General features: G+C 31.3%; 1 protein-coding gene across 1 annotated transcript; it reads left to right on the plus strand.

Annotated features, from left to right (window-relative positions):
- Nucleotides 1-756: 756 nt before the first annotated feature.
- Nucleotides 757-19,178, plus strand: LOC139528951 (glycoprotein 3-alpha-L-fucosyltransferase A-like). The gene is made up of 3 exons (XM_071325200.1): nt 757-928; nt 14,914-14,957; nt 16,471-19,178. Exons 2-3 carry the CDS (start codon nt 14,924-14,926, stop codon nt 17,550-17,552), a joined length of 1,116 nt encoding a protein of 371 aa, XP_071181301.1. The 5' UTR covers nt 757-928; nt 14,914-14,923; the 3' UTR covers nt 17,553-19,178.
- The last annotated feature ends 288 nt before the right edge of the window (nt 19,179-19,466 follow it).

Raw genomic sequence — 19,466 nt, forward strand, 5'->3', positions numbered from 1 at the left:
AGATGACTGAAATAGCAAGTACTTTCAGATCTGTACCTAGCGGGTTTTTTTTTATTGCGGGGTTGTAAAAATAGTCAGACACAGTTCAGTCTTTGCCTTTGTTAGATGTCTTTGTGCTTTGTATCGATTTGATAAGTTACGCCCCTTTTAACTGATTTTTATAGTTTGTTCTTATATCATATTTGTTTTTCGTGCATTAATTTGTACACACATCAGGCTGTTCGTTTTCTCGTTTTCTCGTTTTAAATTTATATTTTTTTGGCCTTTTATAGCTGACTGCATTATGTGTGTTGTTCATTATTGAATGCCGTACGCTGACTTGAATGTCACTATGTCTTTAGTGGAGGATTATCTACTTGGAAATCATATCATATCTCCCTATTTCTATAAGAAAACTTATCTGACATTATTGTGAATCTGCTATTTTATTTAGGACCAAGCTTGGATCGGGAAGATATAGAATGTCTCAACCATTTCCCAAGTCGAGTTGCACAATATAGTTTATGTATTACCTTTGATGTGACCAGTTTAAATAAATTACATCCTGTATCAGTTTGGACTGGAAGGTACTTTATTTCGGTCGAATAAAACTTGAGATATGATTTATTTTCACGAAATCATTGAAGCGTTTGAAAGAGTTTTGAATAGTAATTCTGTTGACTTCAATCGCAATCAAATTATTAACTGCTATGTAGAAAGACTAAGACAATTCGCAATGGACCTTTACTACAAAAACCAACTATTTAGATGGTATATCTAATCATTCGTCTTTGCAACTTCAAAACTCAATAGAGCAGATAATGTCTGATTTGTGTATATGAGCAGTGACTTATATATCAATTCATGCGGCATGAATACTTGACCGGGACAACGCTGGTCGGCAAACGAAATTGATTGAAAGTAAATGATTTCATATATTCCTCAGAAAGTAAGTTTCGTACTTTTATGGTTCCTTCTTAGCTTGTGTGGAACACACGGTTAATTTAAATCATGTGTTGAGGCTTTATCCAAAGTTGTAATATAAAGTGCGTTTATGCCACTGCGATCTGTAAAAGTATGACAAAGCAGTTCCGATCAGTAAGATTTGTTTAATTAATGTTGAGAAAAGTGATATTTTAGTGTACATCAAATAAAAAGATTTATTCCAGGCATATTTTGTATATTTTGTACAACGGCAACTTTTTTGGAGTTGTCGTCGTCGTTAAATTTTACAAACATTTTCCTCTGAAACATTGAAACTACATATTAAACTTGGCTTCAATCATCCTTAGGGAATATAGTTTAAAAATGTATCCGATGATCCCGCCCATCTTTCAAGATGGCCTCCATGGCTAACAATTTAAAATGAGGCATCAAAGGCAATTCGGCTTGTATCTCTGAAACTAAAGCATTTAAAGCAAATCTGACAAGTTGCAGAAATGTTCATTATTTCAGAATCTTTCTGCCCTAAAATTTTCAGATGCATCAGACAAGGTGTTGTTGGGTTGCTGATCCTGAATTGGTAATTTAAGGGAAATGTTACAGGGTTTGGTTATTATCTTGAATATAATAAAAGATAGAGATAAAGTGTAAACAAAAAATATTCAGCAAAGTTAGATCTGCAAATAAGTCAAATGAACAAAATTTTCAATTGACCACATAAGCAGTTATTGCCCTTTAAAGAACATTTATTTTTATAATTTTTCGTAATTTTTTTTTACTACAATCTTCTGTGAAACTACGATGCTAAATTACAGCGAGATTGTCCTAAATCATCCTTTGGGTATCGAGTTTAAAAATTGTATCCCATGATCCCGCCAATAAACCAAGATGGCCACTATGGCTAAAAATAGAACATGGGGCATAAAATGCAGTTTGGCTAATATCTCTGAAACCAAAGAATTTCGAGCAGATCTGACAGGGAAAGATAAAACTCTTTCTTAGGGCAAGTCTATTTGCCCTGCAATGTTCAGAAAAATCAGACATCCCGGTGTGTGATTGCAGCCCCTGAATTTGTCATGTTTAAGAAATTAGCAGTTTATGGTTATGATCTTGAATATTTTAAGAGATAGAGATACATAGTAAATAGCAAAAAAAATGCAAAGATATGCAAATAGGTCAACATGACTAAAACTGTCAATTGACCCCTTAAGGAGTTATTGCCCTTTTAAAGTCCAATTTTCATTTTATTTTTGTAACTGTATTGCTATCTTTCATAAATGTTTTCTCCTGCAATTACTGGGCAAAGTTAATCCACACCTGACCTTAATTATCCTTAGGATATATAGTTTAAAAGATGTATTCGATGGCGGAGTCCACCTACCAAGATGGCCGCCATGGCTAGAATTTTAACATAGAAATAAAATACAGTTTTTGGTTTATATTATTAAGAACAAATCTAACGGGGTTACAATGTTTATCAGGTCAAAATGACCAATATTATCAATTGACCACTTAAGAAGTTATTGCCCTTTAAAGTAAATTTTTCACTATTTTTATGTAAAATATCTTTACAAAAATCGTCTCCTCTTAATCTACTTTGCTAAATGGAATTATACTTATCCACAGTTAATATAAAGTATCTTGATTACTTTGCCCTACAACCAACGTGGTCATCATTGGTAAACTAAAACATAGGGTTTTCTATTATAGAAGTCTATGGGGAAAATGTGAAAACGAAAAACAATTTCAAAAGGTCACACATTAAATTGAATAATAATAAGGGCATTTTAGTAACTATTATAAGCTTACAATTTGAAATGATAAGAATCAAATTTTTTAACGTTAAATTTTACTTTCAAATAATACACAGAAGTTTAAAAAAAATACTATTTCACAAGTAAAACAAAAACATATTAATCTCCCCAGAAACATTTATCACCTGACTGCTTATAGCCTTTTGTATTTATCATTCATGTCGTTCTCTGTTTTACTGCACGACAGATAGGACAAGACACCACATACATACATGCTTCATATTTAGTATCATTGGTATTTGATTATTTTCCTTTCACTCGTTGTGCATTCAATTGCACTATATTAATTTTATAATGATAGATCGATGGAATATATAATGATACAATATTTGCTATAATCAGTCTTATATTAATTAATTCAAAATAAAAAAGTAACCGAGTCTTTATTATGGTCATCATCAGTTTTAAGAAAAGTACCACCATTGAAATTCCCCCTATAAACTGTATCTTTGTTTCAAATAGAGAATTACTTGGCACGAGTAAATATTTATCCTGCCCAGTACTATAGGCAAAATTGTCACACAAAATTTCATCAAATATAAGAAAATAACTACCACTGTAAGTTAACCGATCAAATGTTCATCCCCTTTTCCGGTGTACAAGCTTTAGTAACCATGTAACCACAGGTTTTTAGAAATATTCTATGGAAACACCATACAAATGCAATTATAACGGTGATTTGAAATACCCAAGAAACATGTTTATCACTCAGAATAGTTTTACTGCAATGAAATGTAGAATTAATCAACTACACAGAAAATGCCTGTACCACGTTAGTAATATGACAGTTGTTATCCACTCGTTTGATGTGTTTGAACTTTTGATTTTGCCATTTGATTAGGGACTTTCCGTTTTGAATTTTCCTCGGAGTTCAGTATTTTTGTGATTTTTTATTTTTTACTGCAACTGTCAAATTCAAGGGTATATTTTTATTTCGACCCTTTTTTCGTATGCAACCAAATGTTGTGTACTATGATTTGGTGGTATTACACCTAAAGAAGACTTTTCGTTGAATAAACTAATGGTGATGTTGTTTTTCCTTTGTAATACTGATTATTTCAAGCATAACTCAATGTTTTGTCATAATCTCTCAATAGTTTGAGAACAAATATAATATAATGTAAGATGACATCTGTAGCAATTCAAGCAAAATCCTTCGAAAAATCCAAATCAAGCCGCATTATGATGGAATTTAATGTGGACCAATAATCGATCAAATATGGCATCTGCCTCCAAACAGTTAAATATGATACAAATATGACTTTAAGATGATAAAAATTACTAATGGACCTCTTTGTCTTCATTATTAGGCTTTTTAATGTTTAATTTTACCTCTAATTTCCTCAAAATTTAAACTTTTGAGGTCAATTAATATCAACATTTGGTTAACATCCACTCTTTTATGAAAGAAATGTGATAATAAATTAGTAATGAAGTTTCCAAGTCGAATGAACTATCCAAATACAAGTTTACCGTCACTATGGAGATTTTAAATAAATCCTTACGTGAAATTTAAATTTTCGCAACGTTCCAGAAGAGATTTCCAATAAAATGACATTACTCGATATACATGTAACCAACCTGTCTGGCCGTGTCTCAGCCTATTGTAGTGAAGGACGACGGAGGGGAACTTAGACTGCATGAATTCTAGCTCGTTAAAAACACATACTTTGTTTGATTAGATGTTATTTAGAAATTAGCACAAACTACTATTTTAATTACGATGACTTCGTAAAGGTCATAACTCAAAATTAAGCTTGAACAAATAAAAATAATGAAATCGGAAGCATATTCTCATTTTTTTCAAGATTAAAACAAGAGTTTCAAACACACCAGAATGTAAAAGGTGTACACGACTTACATCTTCTTCTATTTTTAGCATATTTCTATAATTTATTTTCAAGATTCTTTTGTCGAATGTGAGATCACTGATGCATCTTCCTGATAGTTCTGTGTCACCTTTCCGTATAATTTTATCAAATGATATTGATGAGAACGCATCTTCAGGAAAACATTTGATTACACTTAACTGAATCAGTTAATTTGATTATCTTGTCTTTCATTATTATGATGCATAGATTCTAGGAAGACCCCGTACAAACGTAGATGTAATTAAACGCCAATGTTCTAAGATATTTGGCGTTTAATTATAAAAATGCATATGAAAACCGGACAAGTACGGACTATTTAATTGCATTTTTCTTAAGTAAGATAATCGTTTTAGTTTTATAATCATGTCCAACTTACCATAGCATGGAAACACTGCATTTACTGTGCAATCATCCGTTCTGTTCAAAATATAAAACTTTTATATACCAACTATGAGTTTGACCTAATTTAAGTGGTGCACTGAACAAGGAAATATTATCATGTTAAGAAGCTCGGTGTCCTAAGGCTGCACATTCTTGTTGCAAATGTTTTGATTCATAACTGTCTCTTTGATCGTGCGCTTGTCTCGACAGTAACCTTTCAAAAAAAGAGGGACGAAAGATACCAAAGGGACAGTCAAACTCATAAATCTAAAACAAACTGACAACGCCATGGCTAAAAATGAAAAAGACAAACAGAAAAACAATAGTACACATGACACAACATAGAAAACTAAAGAATAAACAACACGAACCCCAAAGGTGATCAAAGGTGATCAATGGAATTATGCTGACTATTGTTCTTGTTCCGATCAGTAGTTAAACCACTGCCAAAGTGCAGAGTACGTTTAAATGTGCGGGATGTTCAAGTTCGCAGTCCTGTTCGTTCAGAGAGGTGACGATAAATCCGCTGCATCTTTCAGATATAAAGTCACGCTCTCAACACGTTAATCATGGATGAAATATTTGGCACTGGACGTTTAACAACCAACTGTCAATCAATCGAAAATAGCGTAACTTGAATTGTTTTTCTAGTGAGGCACATAATGTGAATCTTGGCAGTTAAAGACTCACATTGGTTAAAAGATGGCAATAAAAATATGAATCGCAAAATAAGTGTAGGTGATTCTCTTAATAGGTCACATAATGGCAAAAAGATAAAAAAAAATCCAAATTTATGGAATAATATCATGAAATAATATTTCTAGTGCGCGTTTATTAATCAATATATTTTGATAAAACTTCTGGTTAAACATGTTAAAGGCTTCTCAGTATTCAGTTAGGTATTTGAATTCAGAAAGGTCCTGATACAAAAAAAGAAAGAATGTGGAGCAGGATCTGCTTACCCTTCCGGAGCACCTGAGATCACCTCTAGTTTTTGGTGGGGTTCGTGTTGTTAATTCTTTAGTTTTCTATGTTGTGTCATGTGTACTATTGTTTTTCTGTTTGTCTTTTTCATTTTTAGCCATGGCGTTGTCAGTTTGTTTTAGATTTACGAGTTTGACTGTTCCTTTGGTATCTTTCGTCCCTCTTTTATACGAATGACCTCCTTTAACATGCGTATGTGCAAATTTTGGAATACTAAGATTAAGAACCACTCTGGCCCTTAACTTTATACGATTAGCTTTCGTCAACATAAAATTGGGAATTGAAATGGGAAATAGGTGATAGAGACAACAACCTGACCAAAGAGCAGTCAACAGCCGAAGGCCACCAATTGGTCTTCAACGCAGTGATAAAATTCCGCACCCGGAGGTGGTCTTCAAGTGACCCCTAAATTAAATTGTGTACTACTTTAGTGACAATAGACGTCACACTAAACTCCAAAACAAATAAATGAACTAAAATAAAAAAAAAACCATACAAAACTTACAAAGGCCAGCGAAACACATAGCAATAAGCACCGTACAACTCAGTTTCAAGGAAGTCTGAGAACGATGTCAGAATAAGTAACAAAAGAAACTGAGCAAAATGACAATGATACATAAATGAACAAAGGACTACTAGCGGTTACTGACATGCCAGCTCCAGACCTCAATTAAACTGATTTAAACATAATGTCTACATCATATGAATCAAGTATAATCCCTCCCGTTAGGGGTTTAGTATCATATCATCTTAAAATATATGAGAAGATGACATACAGATTGATGTATGCGATCGATCCACACGAGATATCATCGTTGACTCTTGCTTATTTTCTATTTTGCGATACCATATAATCATCTGAACATCGAATTGCAACAACATATACTGTAAGGCAGCTAACACAATAATCTGCAATCAACTAAAATTTGTCAATGAAAAGATTTTATGTAGAACATTCCATAAGACGAATGCAAAGTTACAAAAAAATAGGTTCCCTTGGTCATGTTGGTCGGAACGATATTGCAAATATTGTAAAACTATGTGCAGCTCTTTCCCTTCGACGAAACCTGTTACATGATTAATGAGCAACATAAATCAATTGTATCAATATCTTAAATAGTATATAAATTGCATTAGTTTATTCAAGAATGGTTGAATAGAACTTTGCATTTTTATAGATTCATATGAATTGATGAATTGAAGTAATACCTAATGGCTTTTTTAATCTTTCGCCTCTCTTTCGTCTTGTGTATTCACATATCAAACAATATTATGGGATAAAAGGTTTGAGATTATCAACATTATAAATATGCCATTTACCTCACTACTATTTTTGGTTTCGGTATCGGTTTTGGTTTCGGTATCGGTTTCGGTTTCGGTATCGGTTTTGGTATCGGCTTATGGTGAACTTTGCGATGTTTATAAATTTCATTAAATAATTTATTTTTAAATTTATCGGTGTTTATATTTTCTGTATGATAATTGTTATGTCTTTTTGTCAGATAGTTTACAAAAACCATGACTATATTCTTATATTGGTATCAGAATAAAAGGACAAATATCAGATAATGACTTTTAGACAATCACAAATTTCCAATATTAAAGTACAGAAATTTTCATCTGACTTCATGGTTAACTAAAGTATAGGCTAATTTGTGTTCTTGGTGCAGACAAACGGACCATTTAGTTCGGTAAGTGGAGCATGCAGTAATAAAATATTAAAAATATATATAATTTTTCTTTCGTCAGACACTCAAATCAATCCATGTGTTCGTAGATAGTAGATGTTTTTGTGTCCTGTTAAATTGTTCCTTTTTAAATTGTTATACGATGATGACTGATGTACCCATATTTTGACTATTTTATTGATTGTGACTGTTTTTTTAACGCATCATGTAAATGTAGCGGAATTTGATGAGACTGTTATTAAAGTGAGAGGGTTAGCGCTATAGGACCAGGTTAAATCCACCATTTTCTACATTTGAAAATGCCTGTACCAAGTAATGAATATGACAGATCTTGTCCATTCTTTTTTGATGCGTTATGTTTTTTGATTTTGCCATGTGATTATGGACTTTGCAAATTGATTTTCCTCTGAGTTCAGTATTTTTGTGATTTTACTTTTTCCTTACCTTGTTTGGATTAAGAGACACCGTTTAAGTATGTAAAAAATTGTTATATTCCTCAGACTCCATTATGAATGTACTACATGTACAGATAAATGTTAGGTGAGATGAGCATTGCTTAAGATGCAATCATGTGGCCCGAGAACACAGTTATTTCGTAGTGCATTTCTTTTAGGCAATAAATTCAAATTAAAACAATCGCACCTGCTCTTTCTCAAAAAGATTTTTACAGTGTAGTGTACTACCAGTGAGACAAATAATATTAAAATTATAGAAACTTCTACCAGCTCTAACTCACAATATTGACAACTCTGTGTTAAGGGGTTGTAAAATTCTGTTTGACAGCTTCAGACGTGATACAACTTGACCTTTTTGAACTGGACCAAATCACTACTTCACATAAAGATTCAGCACCCATATTTTTTTTACATGTAATTACATCCCCCTACTTAATATTTCATGCATTTGATATCAAGAAATAAATTGGGAAAGTGTATCAAATAAAACATGCAAGTTATACACTGTTTACACTAGGGACTATATTCGTAGACAACGAAAACCAAAGGACGATAACTGTGTCCTCGGACCTAATAGGACAGAAACACTTGACCAATCTTTATAAAACTTTGCATAACCTAAGCTTAGGCAATTATCAGATAGTTTGCCAAGTTTCATGGCCATATGGCATATATTAGAGAAACTAGAGTCATTTTAGTATTGACATTTGTATCTTTATTTTTGTCGTATAAATTAAACATCTTCAACTATTAAGATTTTGGCCTAAACATTAGAAATTTTGCAAACAATTGCTTTTTAAATGCTCTTGTATATTATATATTAAGTATTAAAAGCATCTGAAGACTCATTTTATTTATCAGATGTATTGTAATTATTCCAAAGTTAAATTTGTATGAGCCTATGTCTGAAAATATTGTTTTTTTTCCAATTCAGGGAAGCCTTATATAAATATGCATTTTTCCAAGCCAATTTGAAGTTTTTTAAGTTTTTTAAGCCTAAATTATTCTTTCATATATATTAAATGTACTTTAAATGTATAGAAAAGTTACAAAAAACATATCATATAAGAAAAAAATGGTCTTGGGCCATGTAGTACTGATAATTATTTAGAGTAGATTTAGGCGGTAGCCCATATTGACATATAAAATGCACACAGAAGCTATCAGAAATAAAAATTTGTTACCTTTTTGCTCATTTCTATGCTAAGGTGTTATGATACAAGAAGTCTAATTGCAAAAGAACTCTTGCATTTACATTTTTTGAAAGACAATATGGTCTGATGGCCAGTTTTTCCACTTTTCAATGGAAAGCTTGCATTTAGTTTTAGTCTCACTAGGCATAAATTTGTACCACTTACTATCATACAGAAAACAAAATATGGTAGCCTATAAAGGAGTAAGGTGTACTGAATATAGTAAAGTGATTTGTTTACAGATTAAGTGAAATATTTGTGATGGACTACAGATTTTTTTTTTTTTTTTTTTTTTTAAGACTTGAAATACATTTATTGAAAATCACCTGATTACATTTTCCTTGTATAACTCAGGGAAGAATACACAAGGGGCCCTGTGTTTACAATGATCCAACGTCCAGGGATAAACGGTGGACTCTATCATAAAAAAAATCTATTTAATATTTTTTTCCATACATAAGTTATACATTCATATTAATTACACAGATTGAGTTTGCGTATAAAATGTTCACAATATTCTACAGTAAATAAAATACATTAATGGACTACAGATTTGATGTACAAAGTTCTTCACATTTTACATCCATCAATTAGGCCGTTTAACCAGGGCCATGAATACAAAATATGCTGCATTTTTTTTCTGTGATAATCTATACTCAGATTTCACAAGTGGTTAATTAAATTTGATTTAAGCATAGAAACACAAAAATCAGGAACAAAAAAGCTGTCAGATAGAAAGTAAGCATGCCTCTTAGCCATAAAATGTAAACTGCTTTAAAATGCTTATTATAGCCTTGAATGCCAAAATAGCAAATTTTAACAGAATTTCTGTAAACCAAAGATGTAAATCCTTTACTTTGATTGAGTTTGACAAATTGAAACCAGCAAATCATTCAGGAAAGTTGCCAAAGTACAGAATCTAGATTTTAGGAATCCATCTCTTAGGACCGAGAACACAGTTATTTCGTAGTGCATTTCTTTTAGGCAATAAATTCAAATTAAAAAAATCGCAGCCGCTCTTTCTCAAAAAGATTTTTACAGTATACTGTACTACCAGTGAGACAAATATTATCAAAACTAGGGAAACTTCTACCAGCTCTAACTCAACATATTGACATTTTTTCTGTGTTGAGGGGGTGTAAAATTCAGTTAGACAGCTTCAGACGTGATGAAATTTGACCTTTTTGAACTGGACCAAATCACTACTTCACATAAAGATTCAGTACCCAAATTTTTTTGACATGTAATTACATCCCCCTGCTTTATATTTCATGCATTAGATATAAAGAAATAAATTGGGAAAGTGTATCAAATAAAACATGCAAATTATACACTGTTTACACTAGGGACTATATTCGTAGACAACGAAAACAAAAGACGATAACTGTGTCCTTGGACCAGGTGTAAATAATCGCATAACGTTCATTCTTCAAAAGAACAATTATTATGAAACCATATGATGTTTTAGCTCAAGGAAAAAGGTGAAAATAATATAATGTAATGTTTTTTCCTAAGAACTTTTATTATCCATAGTTGTGTTCCAAGGGGAACAAGTATTATGCGAAACACATATATGTTCACACACTCACAACATATTACCACTACATGTACATAAATATTAATATTTTGGTGAAATACGTTCATTTTACCGATCTACGTTCTGTTTATTTCCATTATTCTTCATTTAAACAAATACATGTTGGTATACAGTGTACCACAAGGAGACAACAAACCAAAGTCATATAGAGGGTAGTAAACAGACTCAAACAATAGAAAGAATAAAAAAACGTACGCCCAATTGTTGAAAAGTATCATGATTTGGTCTTTTATTTTTCAACAACTTTTCGAGTTTTAGATTCAACCCATACACCCGTTAATAAAGATGTGATTTCTCAGCGACAAGTCATTAAACAGATGTTGATTTGAGAACAACAAAAAAGACGTCGATTAGAGAGATATACAATTGGCCGTCGATTTGGAATGTTATTTTATTGTGACGTCAATTTGAGGAACGGCCGTTGATAAAAGACCGGACGTCGATCTAAGTCTGACAAATATATTCCCTAGAAATATCTTTTGTATTTGGACTCGAATAGCATTCCCGTTAAACAAATTAATACAGAGCAATCCCTAATTGAACACACCTTTATTAAAAAAAAACATATAAAGGGATTTCTATATCAATACATTTAAAATAGAATAATGAATAGTTTTATTTATAAATCAAATGAAAGCGATAGTTTTAACTGAATTTTGAACTTTTATAAACAGATAAATTCGGACAAATTCTAATTTCGATATTTTTGAAATTGTCAGAAAATATCCTTCCTAATATTTTCCCTGCATCAATTATAATAAAAAGATAGATAAACAATAAAGAAAGACAGACACAAGGTATAATTGGGTGTTTATCTGAAAAGTGTATTGAAAAAAACAATTGTCATAATCAAATCCAAGAAAGATAAGTTAAAGCGATGTATCTTGTCAAATTCATTGGTTGGCAATAACCCCTCACATTACGTCCGTACGTCGAGCTAAGTACATATGTCATTTTATTGGAAATCTCTATTGAGGGACATACAAAACTTCCCTGTTAATGAATTGTTTGTTGCTACTTTTTCAAAATTATTTGCTTTTACTTATAGTTATATACTTATTAAAGCTTTAATAAGGAAAACACTGACTTTGGCTTGCTTTGTCTACTTATATTCATGGTATGATGTTAAGGTAGTTTTCTCATGAAATGTGTTTGTTACTCAATCCAATCAGTATATTTCTTTTTTGTAATATTTCACTTTTCTGTGACGGACTATGATTTGGTGATATTGCACATAAATGAAGCTTATTATAATTAGTATGGTATATTGACTGACTCGAAGTACATGAACATTGTAAGAGTCAAAATAATGCGTATACTTTTAATATAAATGAGAATTAAAATATACGTATAACATATTTAACAATATATATATGCAATATGGAGACAAACAATAAAGCCACGAAGGTGGTCCATTGAATTTGGAAACAAATTATAAACTACAACATAGAAACCGATACTAAGGTAATAGCTACAACACAAAGATTTGTCTCAAATACAATTTTAAGTTAGTTGCAGTTCAAATTGCTACAAAACGTCCCTTTATCTAAAAACGACCAATTTGTTATTTAAGTTTGGCCATACCAATGTTGACCACCGAAGTAATATTTGATTAACAGTGCAACTTATCTTATTTTTAAGGCTTTCTTAGAGATCCAATTTTCTTTAAGTATCGCGCAATTGAAGTTTCAATTTCAATTGCTTTTGATAAAGAATTTAATTTTATGTCATGTAAGATCGATGTATTTTTTTAGTAAAAAGGTATCATACAAGCAGCAGGAAAGATAATTTTACTTTACCTTCTGAAATTGTCTTGTATCTCGGAAATTGCAACTAGCGAATTATTGACAGGTAGGAGCGTTAAATTGGTCAACTGAGAGGTCTAAGAAAATTGTCACTCGCGTATTGATATTGATTTGTTACACCTTATGCTTGATTTAAACGTCAACCACCCACTTAAAATTACGTATTTAAGCTGTGTTGAAACAACAACATTTATGAAAAATTACACAATACGTTTGAACGGAATACAGAAAAGCAGAAGTCCTCGGAGAGTCCTTTTCTTGATACATTTTTTCACCGGACTTTCTAACAATTCGTTTTTTTTTTATTAAATGTATGTTTTGTATAATTCAATTGCAATGGTAACTACTTCTAGATATCTTTTTCAGTGAAATCTATCAGTATAAGACTATACATATAACAACTAATGTTTACCATGTTTACTTTGAAGATTCTCTTCTTTGCTAATAACGATACGTCTGCAAAAACCAAAAACAAATGTGTGGCTGGCCAGATTTCACTACTTTTGTGTGTTTTTGTTGTTCATTTATTTACAGAGGTCTTGCTTCAGACAACTTGTAAACATATTACCGTATATATTTGCAGCAGCACATTAATTACTTAATATGTTAACGTGTTTCAATCTCAGGTACTGGTGACACATAACGTGTTGAGAAAAGCAAGTAGTCATATGACATAAAAAGCACTGTTTTCATATGGAATCTATGTTGTTGCAATGCTTGGCCTCTTATGATACTGAAATCAAATCCGTTGACCATCCAACTTTTTGGAAAAAGCCCTTAAGTTTCTTCATTCGTTCGCCTGAAAACAATATTTCAAATTCGAGTAGAAATTTGATTTTAAAACTGTGTTTTTTTGGGTTTTTTTTTTAAAGAACTTTCAGACCTATATTCTTATTCACTTATAAAATCAAAATTAAATCTAAGATACGTGATATTTGAAATATCTGTTTCAAATCTACAGATCACTATTTTCTATTTCGAGTTACGGGTTTGATTATTCCTCAGATATTTTTTTCGACAAGAACAACAAAAGTTATTAAACAAAACATATGTTGCATGCAAAACTATTTGCAGTCTATCGGATTCAATTAAGTAAAAAGGTTAGCGACTTTATGCCGTTCTTCAATGCAAAATAAAAAGCAAGATGACAGAAACACATATAAACTTTGCACATAGAAATATGAAGATGTGGTATGAGTTCCAATGAGACAACTCTCTGTCCAAGTCACAATGTAAACAAAGTGAACATTCATAGGTCAACGTTTTGTGTAAGAACGCTTCCGACATATATATTTTACATCTTTGCTTTAAAGAACATTAAAATAAATGATAAAAAATGGTATTCGTCTAAGAATGAAATACTACACGGTTTAGTAAATATTGCATTTTGTTTGGAAATGTATAATTATTTAAATTTGTTACTGACTTTTTTCATAAGATATGAAAACATATACTAAACATTAAGAAATAAACTTTTCTTTCAAGTAAAAATTTTGACTTTGATAATCTTGAAATTTCGACTCCTTACTTAAACTGGTTTACTTTCAAATCTTGAAATTTAATTTTGATCTGAAATTTAAAAAGTTGAATAATAATAATTCAATCAAGGTAATTGACCTTTAGTAAAACAATACTTTGCTTATGAGCCATTGTAATACTAAAACAAGAGTCAAGATAATAACAAGTCAAATTCATGAATATTATAAGGTGAAACAATGAAGTAAAGGGTTTTTTGTTGAAACTTTTCAAATAAAATCTTATAAATGAATATGATCGCTCAATATTTTCTGAAGACACTGTTGTACGATCTGTTACCTTCAATGTTTATACCTTACTTTACATACATTGATCATTTATTTAATTCGAACAAACGAGTATATTCCGGTCAATAAAATATATTTTCAAACATTGCATAAAATGCATGTTTATCATTATGTTACCTTTTTGGTTAATATATTCGATATAAATCTATATAAGATTTAAGAGTACTTGCTATAAAAATATGTAGTAATAGGATAAAAGTGACAGATTGAACGGAATACAATTATATTTATATCAATCGAAATACAATTATATGTATATCAATCGAAATACATTTATCTTCTATTGATCAATTATGGTTTCACCCAATCTCTTTGTCTTTTTGACATGTTTAACTTATACCAAAAGATTATCTTATACAAAAGTTTTCTTAATCATTTCAGATTCTCAACGATGAAATTCACCTTAGTCATGAAATCCAAACAAGGTAGGTTTGTAATTCCTATTTTAAAGTATGTATTTTGTTTACAACTTAAAGATTTCATTAATCTGCAACTCCTCTGAAACCTAATATTTGTGAAATGACAAATTAATGAAGTGTTTTGTACTTTCCTAAATTTGTCTAGCTCACAACCACCATCGCCGGTCCATGACTATTTAAAGAACATACTTATTATCAAGTATACATATTTTAAGTATTCGTATTGTTCATGCTGTCATCTGATAAATTCATGATGATTATTAGGTGCACATTTTGTTCTTCTTTCGAAATTTTTTTGTTTATACCTTTTCTGGTTTTCATACTACGAACAGAAACTACCCGAGACAATGATGCATTTAGAGTGTCAATTCCTGTGTATTCACTAATTTCAAGTGTGATTATGAACCGTATTTACAACAAATCCGTACTAAACCGTTCGGTGGTGCACCTGACAGAGTCGAAACGTACAGATTATGTTATAGGTAACAGGTGACAGATTCTATTTGTATATGTAACAGATTCGACACGGAACAGGCTAATTATTTGTAATATTATTAATGAGGAAATCAAATCGGACCTCAATATTTTAGTAGTATAGATATATCTGCCAAATATCATTATTTATCGCACCGCGGGTAAAATATCACGTTGTGATTGGTCTGACGCCGTCACGTGAGACTGTAGGTTGTTAGTAATTTTCATAGAGGGTTCATGACGCGTTAATGCTGACGTCATCTATTAATGTTCTTGTGTTTCATTGTTTATTTTTCAACATAACGCAGCAGAAAAAGTCCAGCGTGCGATAAATTCGTTATACGGTTAACTACTGACCCCTACGGACTATAGAGGGTGAATAAAATCCATAGGGGATTCTGCCTCCGGTCTCACCCCCTATGAATTGTACTAAACCTCTATGGATCCGTAGGGGGTCAGTAGCGAACCATATAACTTATAATAGGGCTCTTTACAGATGGGTGCACTCCTAAGCTGTATAGCAAGTTAATTTGATAACCAATCACTTGGACTGGTCGATATTGACCTATGAAAGGATTTAGAACTGCTCTGACGAGTACTAGGACAACAATCTAGTTAACTTGAAAAGCGGACCTAGTCCTAGTACTGTGTTTATGTCTGCCGAAAATGTTCACCTGGGAACAAGTCCACTACTGGTATAAGCTAGCTTCGAAACCAGTCCTGCCATAAGTTTATATAAGTTGAAAATCTTTAATAGTGTGGTACAATTATCAGGACAATCCTGCTAACAGAAGCAAACAGATCTTCAGAGTCATTCCTTTTCCAAGGATTTGAAAGGGTTTGTCACTGACAGGAAATATATTTTACTGTTATGGTTATGATTTGTTTGTACAGTAAAGAGTATTTATAGTTTTGATATATTAATACTTCAACATGTTGCAGTTGTTGTTAGAATTTTCGAAGTGAACACAGCAATCATCGAATCACGAATATAGGAGGTTACTTGACTTTGAATATTGGAAGAGTATTTTCTTTCTACTTTCAGCAAAGAATATATACATAGCTGTTATATCCTGTTTATTTGGAATATGGGTGCTATGGTATTTAGGACAAGTAAATGACGTCGAAAAAGCAGATGATTTTAAAAAATATAAGAAACAAGCGCACATTATTAGGACCAATTTTTCTGAAAAAAAATTTACTATATTATTTTTTGGGAAACCTGTCTGGTTCGATCTTAGTATTGACGTTTTTGATAAGTGTAGCTACAAAAACTGTAAATTGACAACAGACAAAAACTTATTTTCCACAAGTGAAGCAGTAATATTTCATCATGATACATTCCTACCAATACCAGATAAGCTAAGTGGTCAAGTATGGATATTTGCTACTTTAGAGAGCCCTTATCATACTGAAATCTTTCGCACTGATGATTTGAGGATGAAATTTAATTGGACAATGACTTATCGAAAAGATTCAGAAGGTTTTTCACCGTATGCATTGCTTAGAAAACAACTTCATATTCCTATCAAAAATTACACGTCTATTTTCAGGAATAAAACAAAAAACGTTGCTTGGGTCGTGAGCCATTGTGAAACTCCGTCAAAGCGTGAGGTTTATGTGAAAGAATTATCGAAATATATTGATGTTGATGTATATGGAAAGTGTGGGAAATCTTGTTTATTCAAAAACAAAGATGATTGTAAAAAATATTTAAGTAAAACTTACAAATTTTATCTTTCTTTTGAAAATTCACTCTGCAAAGACTATTTGACAGAAAAAATACTTAGTATGTACGTTAATGGTATGAATTTTATTCCTATCGTTCGAGGTGCTCCTAACGCTAGAGATTACTTGCCAAATGGAACATATATTTCAGCGTTTGATTTTCAGTCACCAAAGCAACTTGCCGCATATCTGCAAATGATTGGCAGCGATGAAACACGCTATATCTTATATTTAAAAGAAAAAGAAAAATATACTGATAATGGAAATGGGATGTTTCAAGAGGGAATTTGTAATATATGTTATCATTTAAATGTCAAACATCAAAAGCCTAAAACCATAGACCTAAACACATGGTTATGGAAAAATCAATGTCATATGCCCACTGACATACCAACTTAAAATGATGAATAATTAAAGAACATATTTAAATTTGAAATGGCCGTATAACAATCAGGCATTGCCTTCCAAATGCAAAATTTATTGTGAATGTCATTCTGCGAGAACGTGTACCTGTATGATTGAAATAAGATATTACTTTATTTCAATTTAGTAAAATATTTGGTATACGTCATCCTTCAACTTGAATATCTTTTGGTCGGATATTTAGAAATCTTCCATAATTAAGGTTATCCTAGTGAAAGATTTCAGACTTATCTTCCTTTGAAAATACAAAGCATTTTTTTGCATAATTTCAACTGTGTTGTAATTTTCTTTTCGTTTTTATATACGATAAGAAATAGTAAAAAAGAGAAACAATTAGTAACATGAGTAATACATATTTGTAGTAAATAAAACCTTTTTCATTTATTTGGGAATATATCAGCCTTAATAAAACTTGGTTTGACTGAAGCTTAATAAATTATAACACTGCTTGCAAAGTTTCATAACAATAGGATATATATTGTTGATGTTAAATTCTATACTCAACTTTGCGTGTTAAATTTTGACGTTAAAATTGAAAAATTTCAACTATCAACATTTGGGGCTTTAAAAATTCAAATATTGCAAAAAAATACTTTTTAAATGCCATAATATATCAATTATCATGTACTTAATGCAATAGAGTGTTCATTTGATTTGTCAGACGTAGCATAATTATTCAAAAGTCAAATTTATATGAGCCTCCGCCTAAAAATTAGGTTTTTCAATGAAGGGGTGGCCTGACATGAAGATGTAATATTTTCCAGCAATTTTAAATTGGTGAAGCTTTTTGGTTATAAATAATCCTTACATATGTATTGAATGTACTTTAAATAGAAAGAAAAGTTACAATTAACATATCATATTAGTTTAAAGGGTCTTAGGCCAAGTAAGACTGGAAATAAGTTAGGGTTAATTTAGGCCGTGCTACATATTCACATTAAAAAATGCATATTGAGGCTATATGAAATTAAAAAAATGTGTCTTTTTTATCATTTCTATACTCACGTGACATGATACAACAAATCTGAGCACAAAAAGACTCTTGCATTTAACTTTTCTTGCAGATAGTTAGTCTGATACAAAGATTTTTGCCTTTTTAGTGATAAACTTACATGCAATTTTAGTCTCAACAGGCTATATTTGAACCAATTGCTATCATACAGAAGAGAAGAAAGATAGTAAGTGAAATGAAACAGGTACAATAGACATTGTAAAGTGCTTTTTATACAAATTAAGTGAGGTCTATATTATGGACTACAACTTTTATGTACCAAGCTCCCCACTTTTGACTTCATCCAAACAGGGCGTTAGACAAGGGTCATCTATACAATACATTTTGCACATATTGTCTGATATAACCTTCTTTTCTGTAGATTCAGAGTTCATAAATAAGTAATAGAACTGGATAAAGGCATAGAAACACAAATATTGACACATGAAAACCTGCCAGATAGAAAATCAGGATGCCATTTATGCAACAACATTGAAAAAGCTATAAAATGCCTATTTTGACCACAAAATACCAAAATTGGTAATTTTTGCAGAAATTCTATAAAATAAAAGTTTAAATCCTTTAGTTTTATGCTTTTTGACAAATTTACATCATCAAGTCATTTAGGGAAGTTGCCAAAGTACAGATTTTATATTTACATATGTCACCTCTTAGGTCCGAGACCACAATTAATTCGTAGTGCATTTCTTTTAGAACATAAATGAAAATTAAAAAAATCCAACTTGCACTTTCTCAATGAGTTGTTACAGTGTGTTGTGCTACTTTTGGGACAAATTATATTAAAATTATAGAAAACTTCATCGGTTCTAACTCAAAATATGGACAATTTTATGTTGAGGGCGTCTTGAAATCTTTTGACAGCTTCCGAAGTGCTAATT

The sequence above is a fragment of the Mytilus edulis genome, chromosome 1 (genome assembly GCF_963676685.1).
Source record: "Mytilus edulis chromosome 1, xbMytEdul2.2, whole genome shotgun sequence".
In the NCBI taxonomy this organism is placed as follows: Eukaryota; Metazoa; Mollusca; class Bivalvia; order Mytilida; family Mytilidae; genus Mytilus; species Mytilus edulis.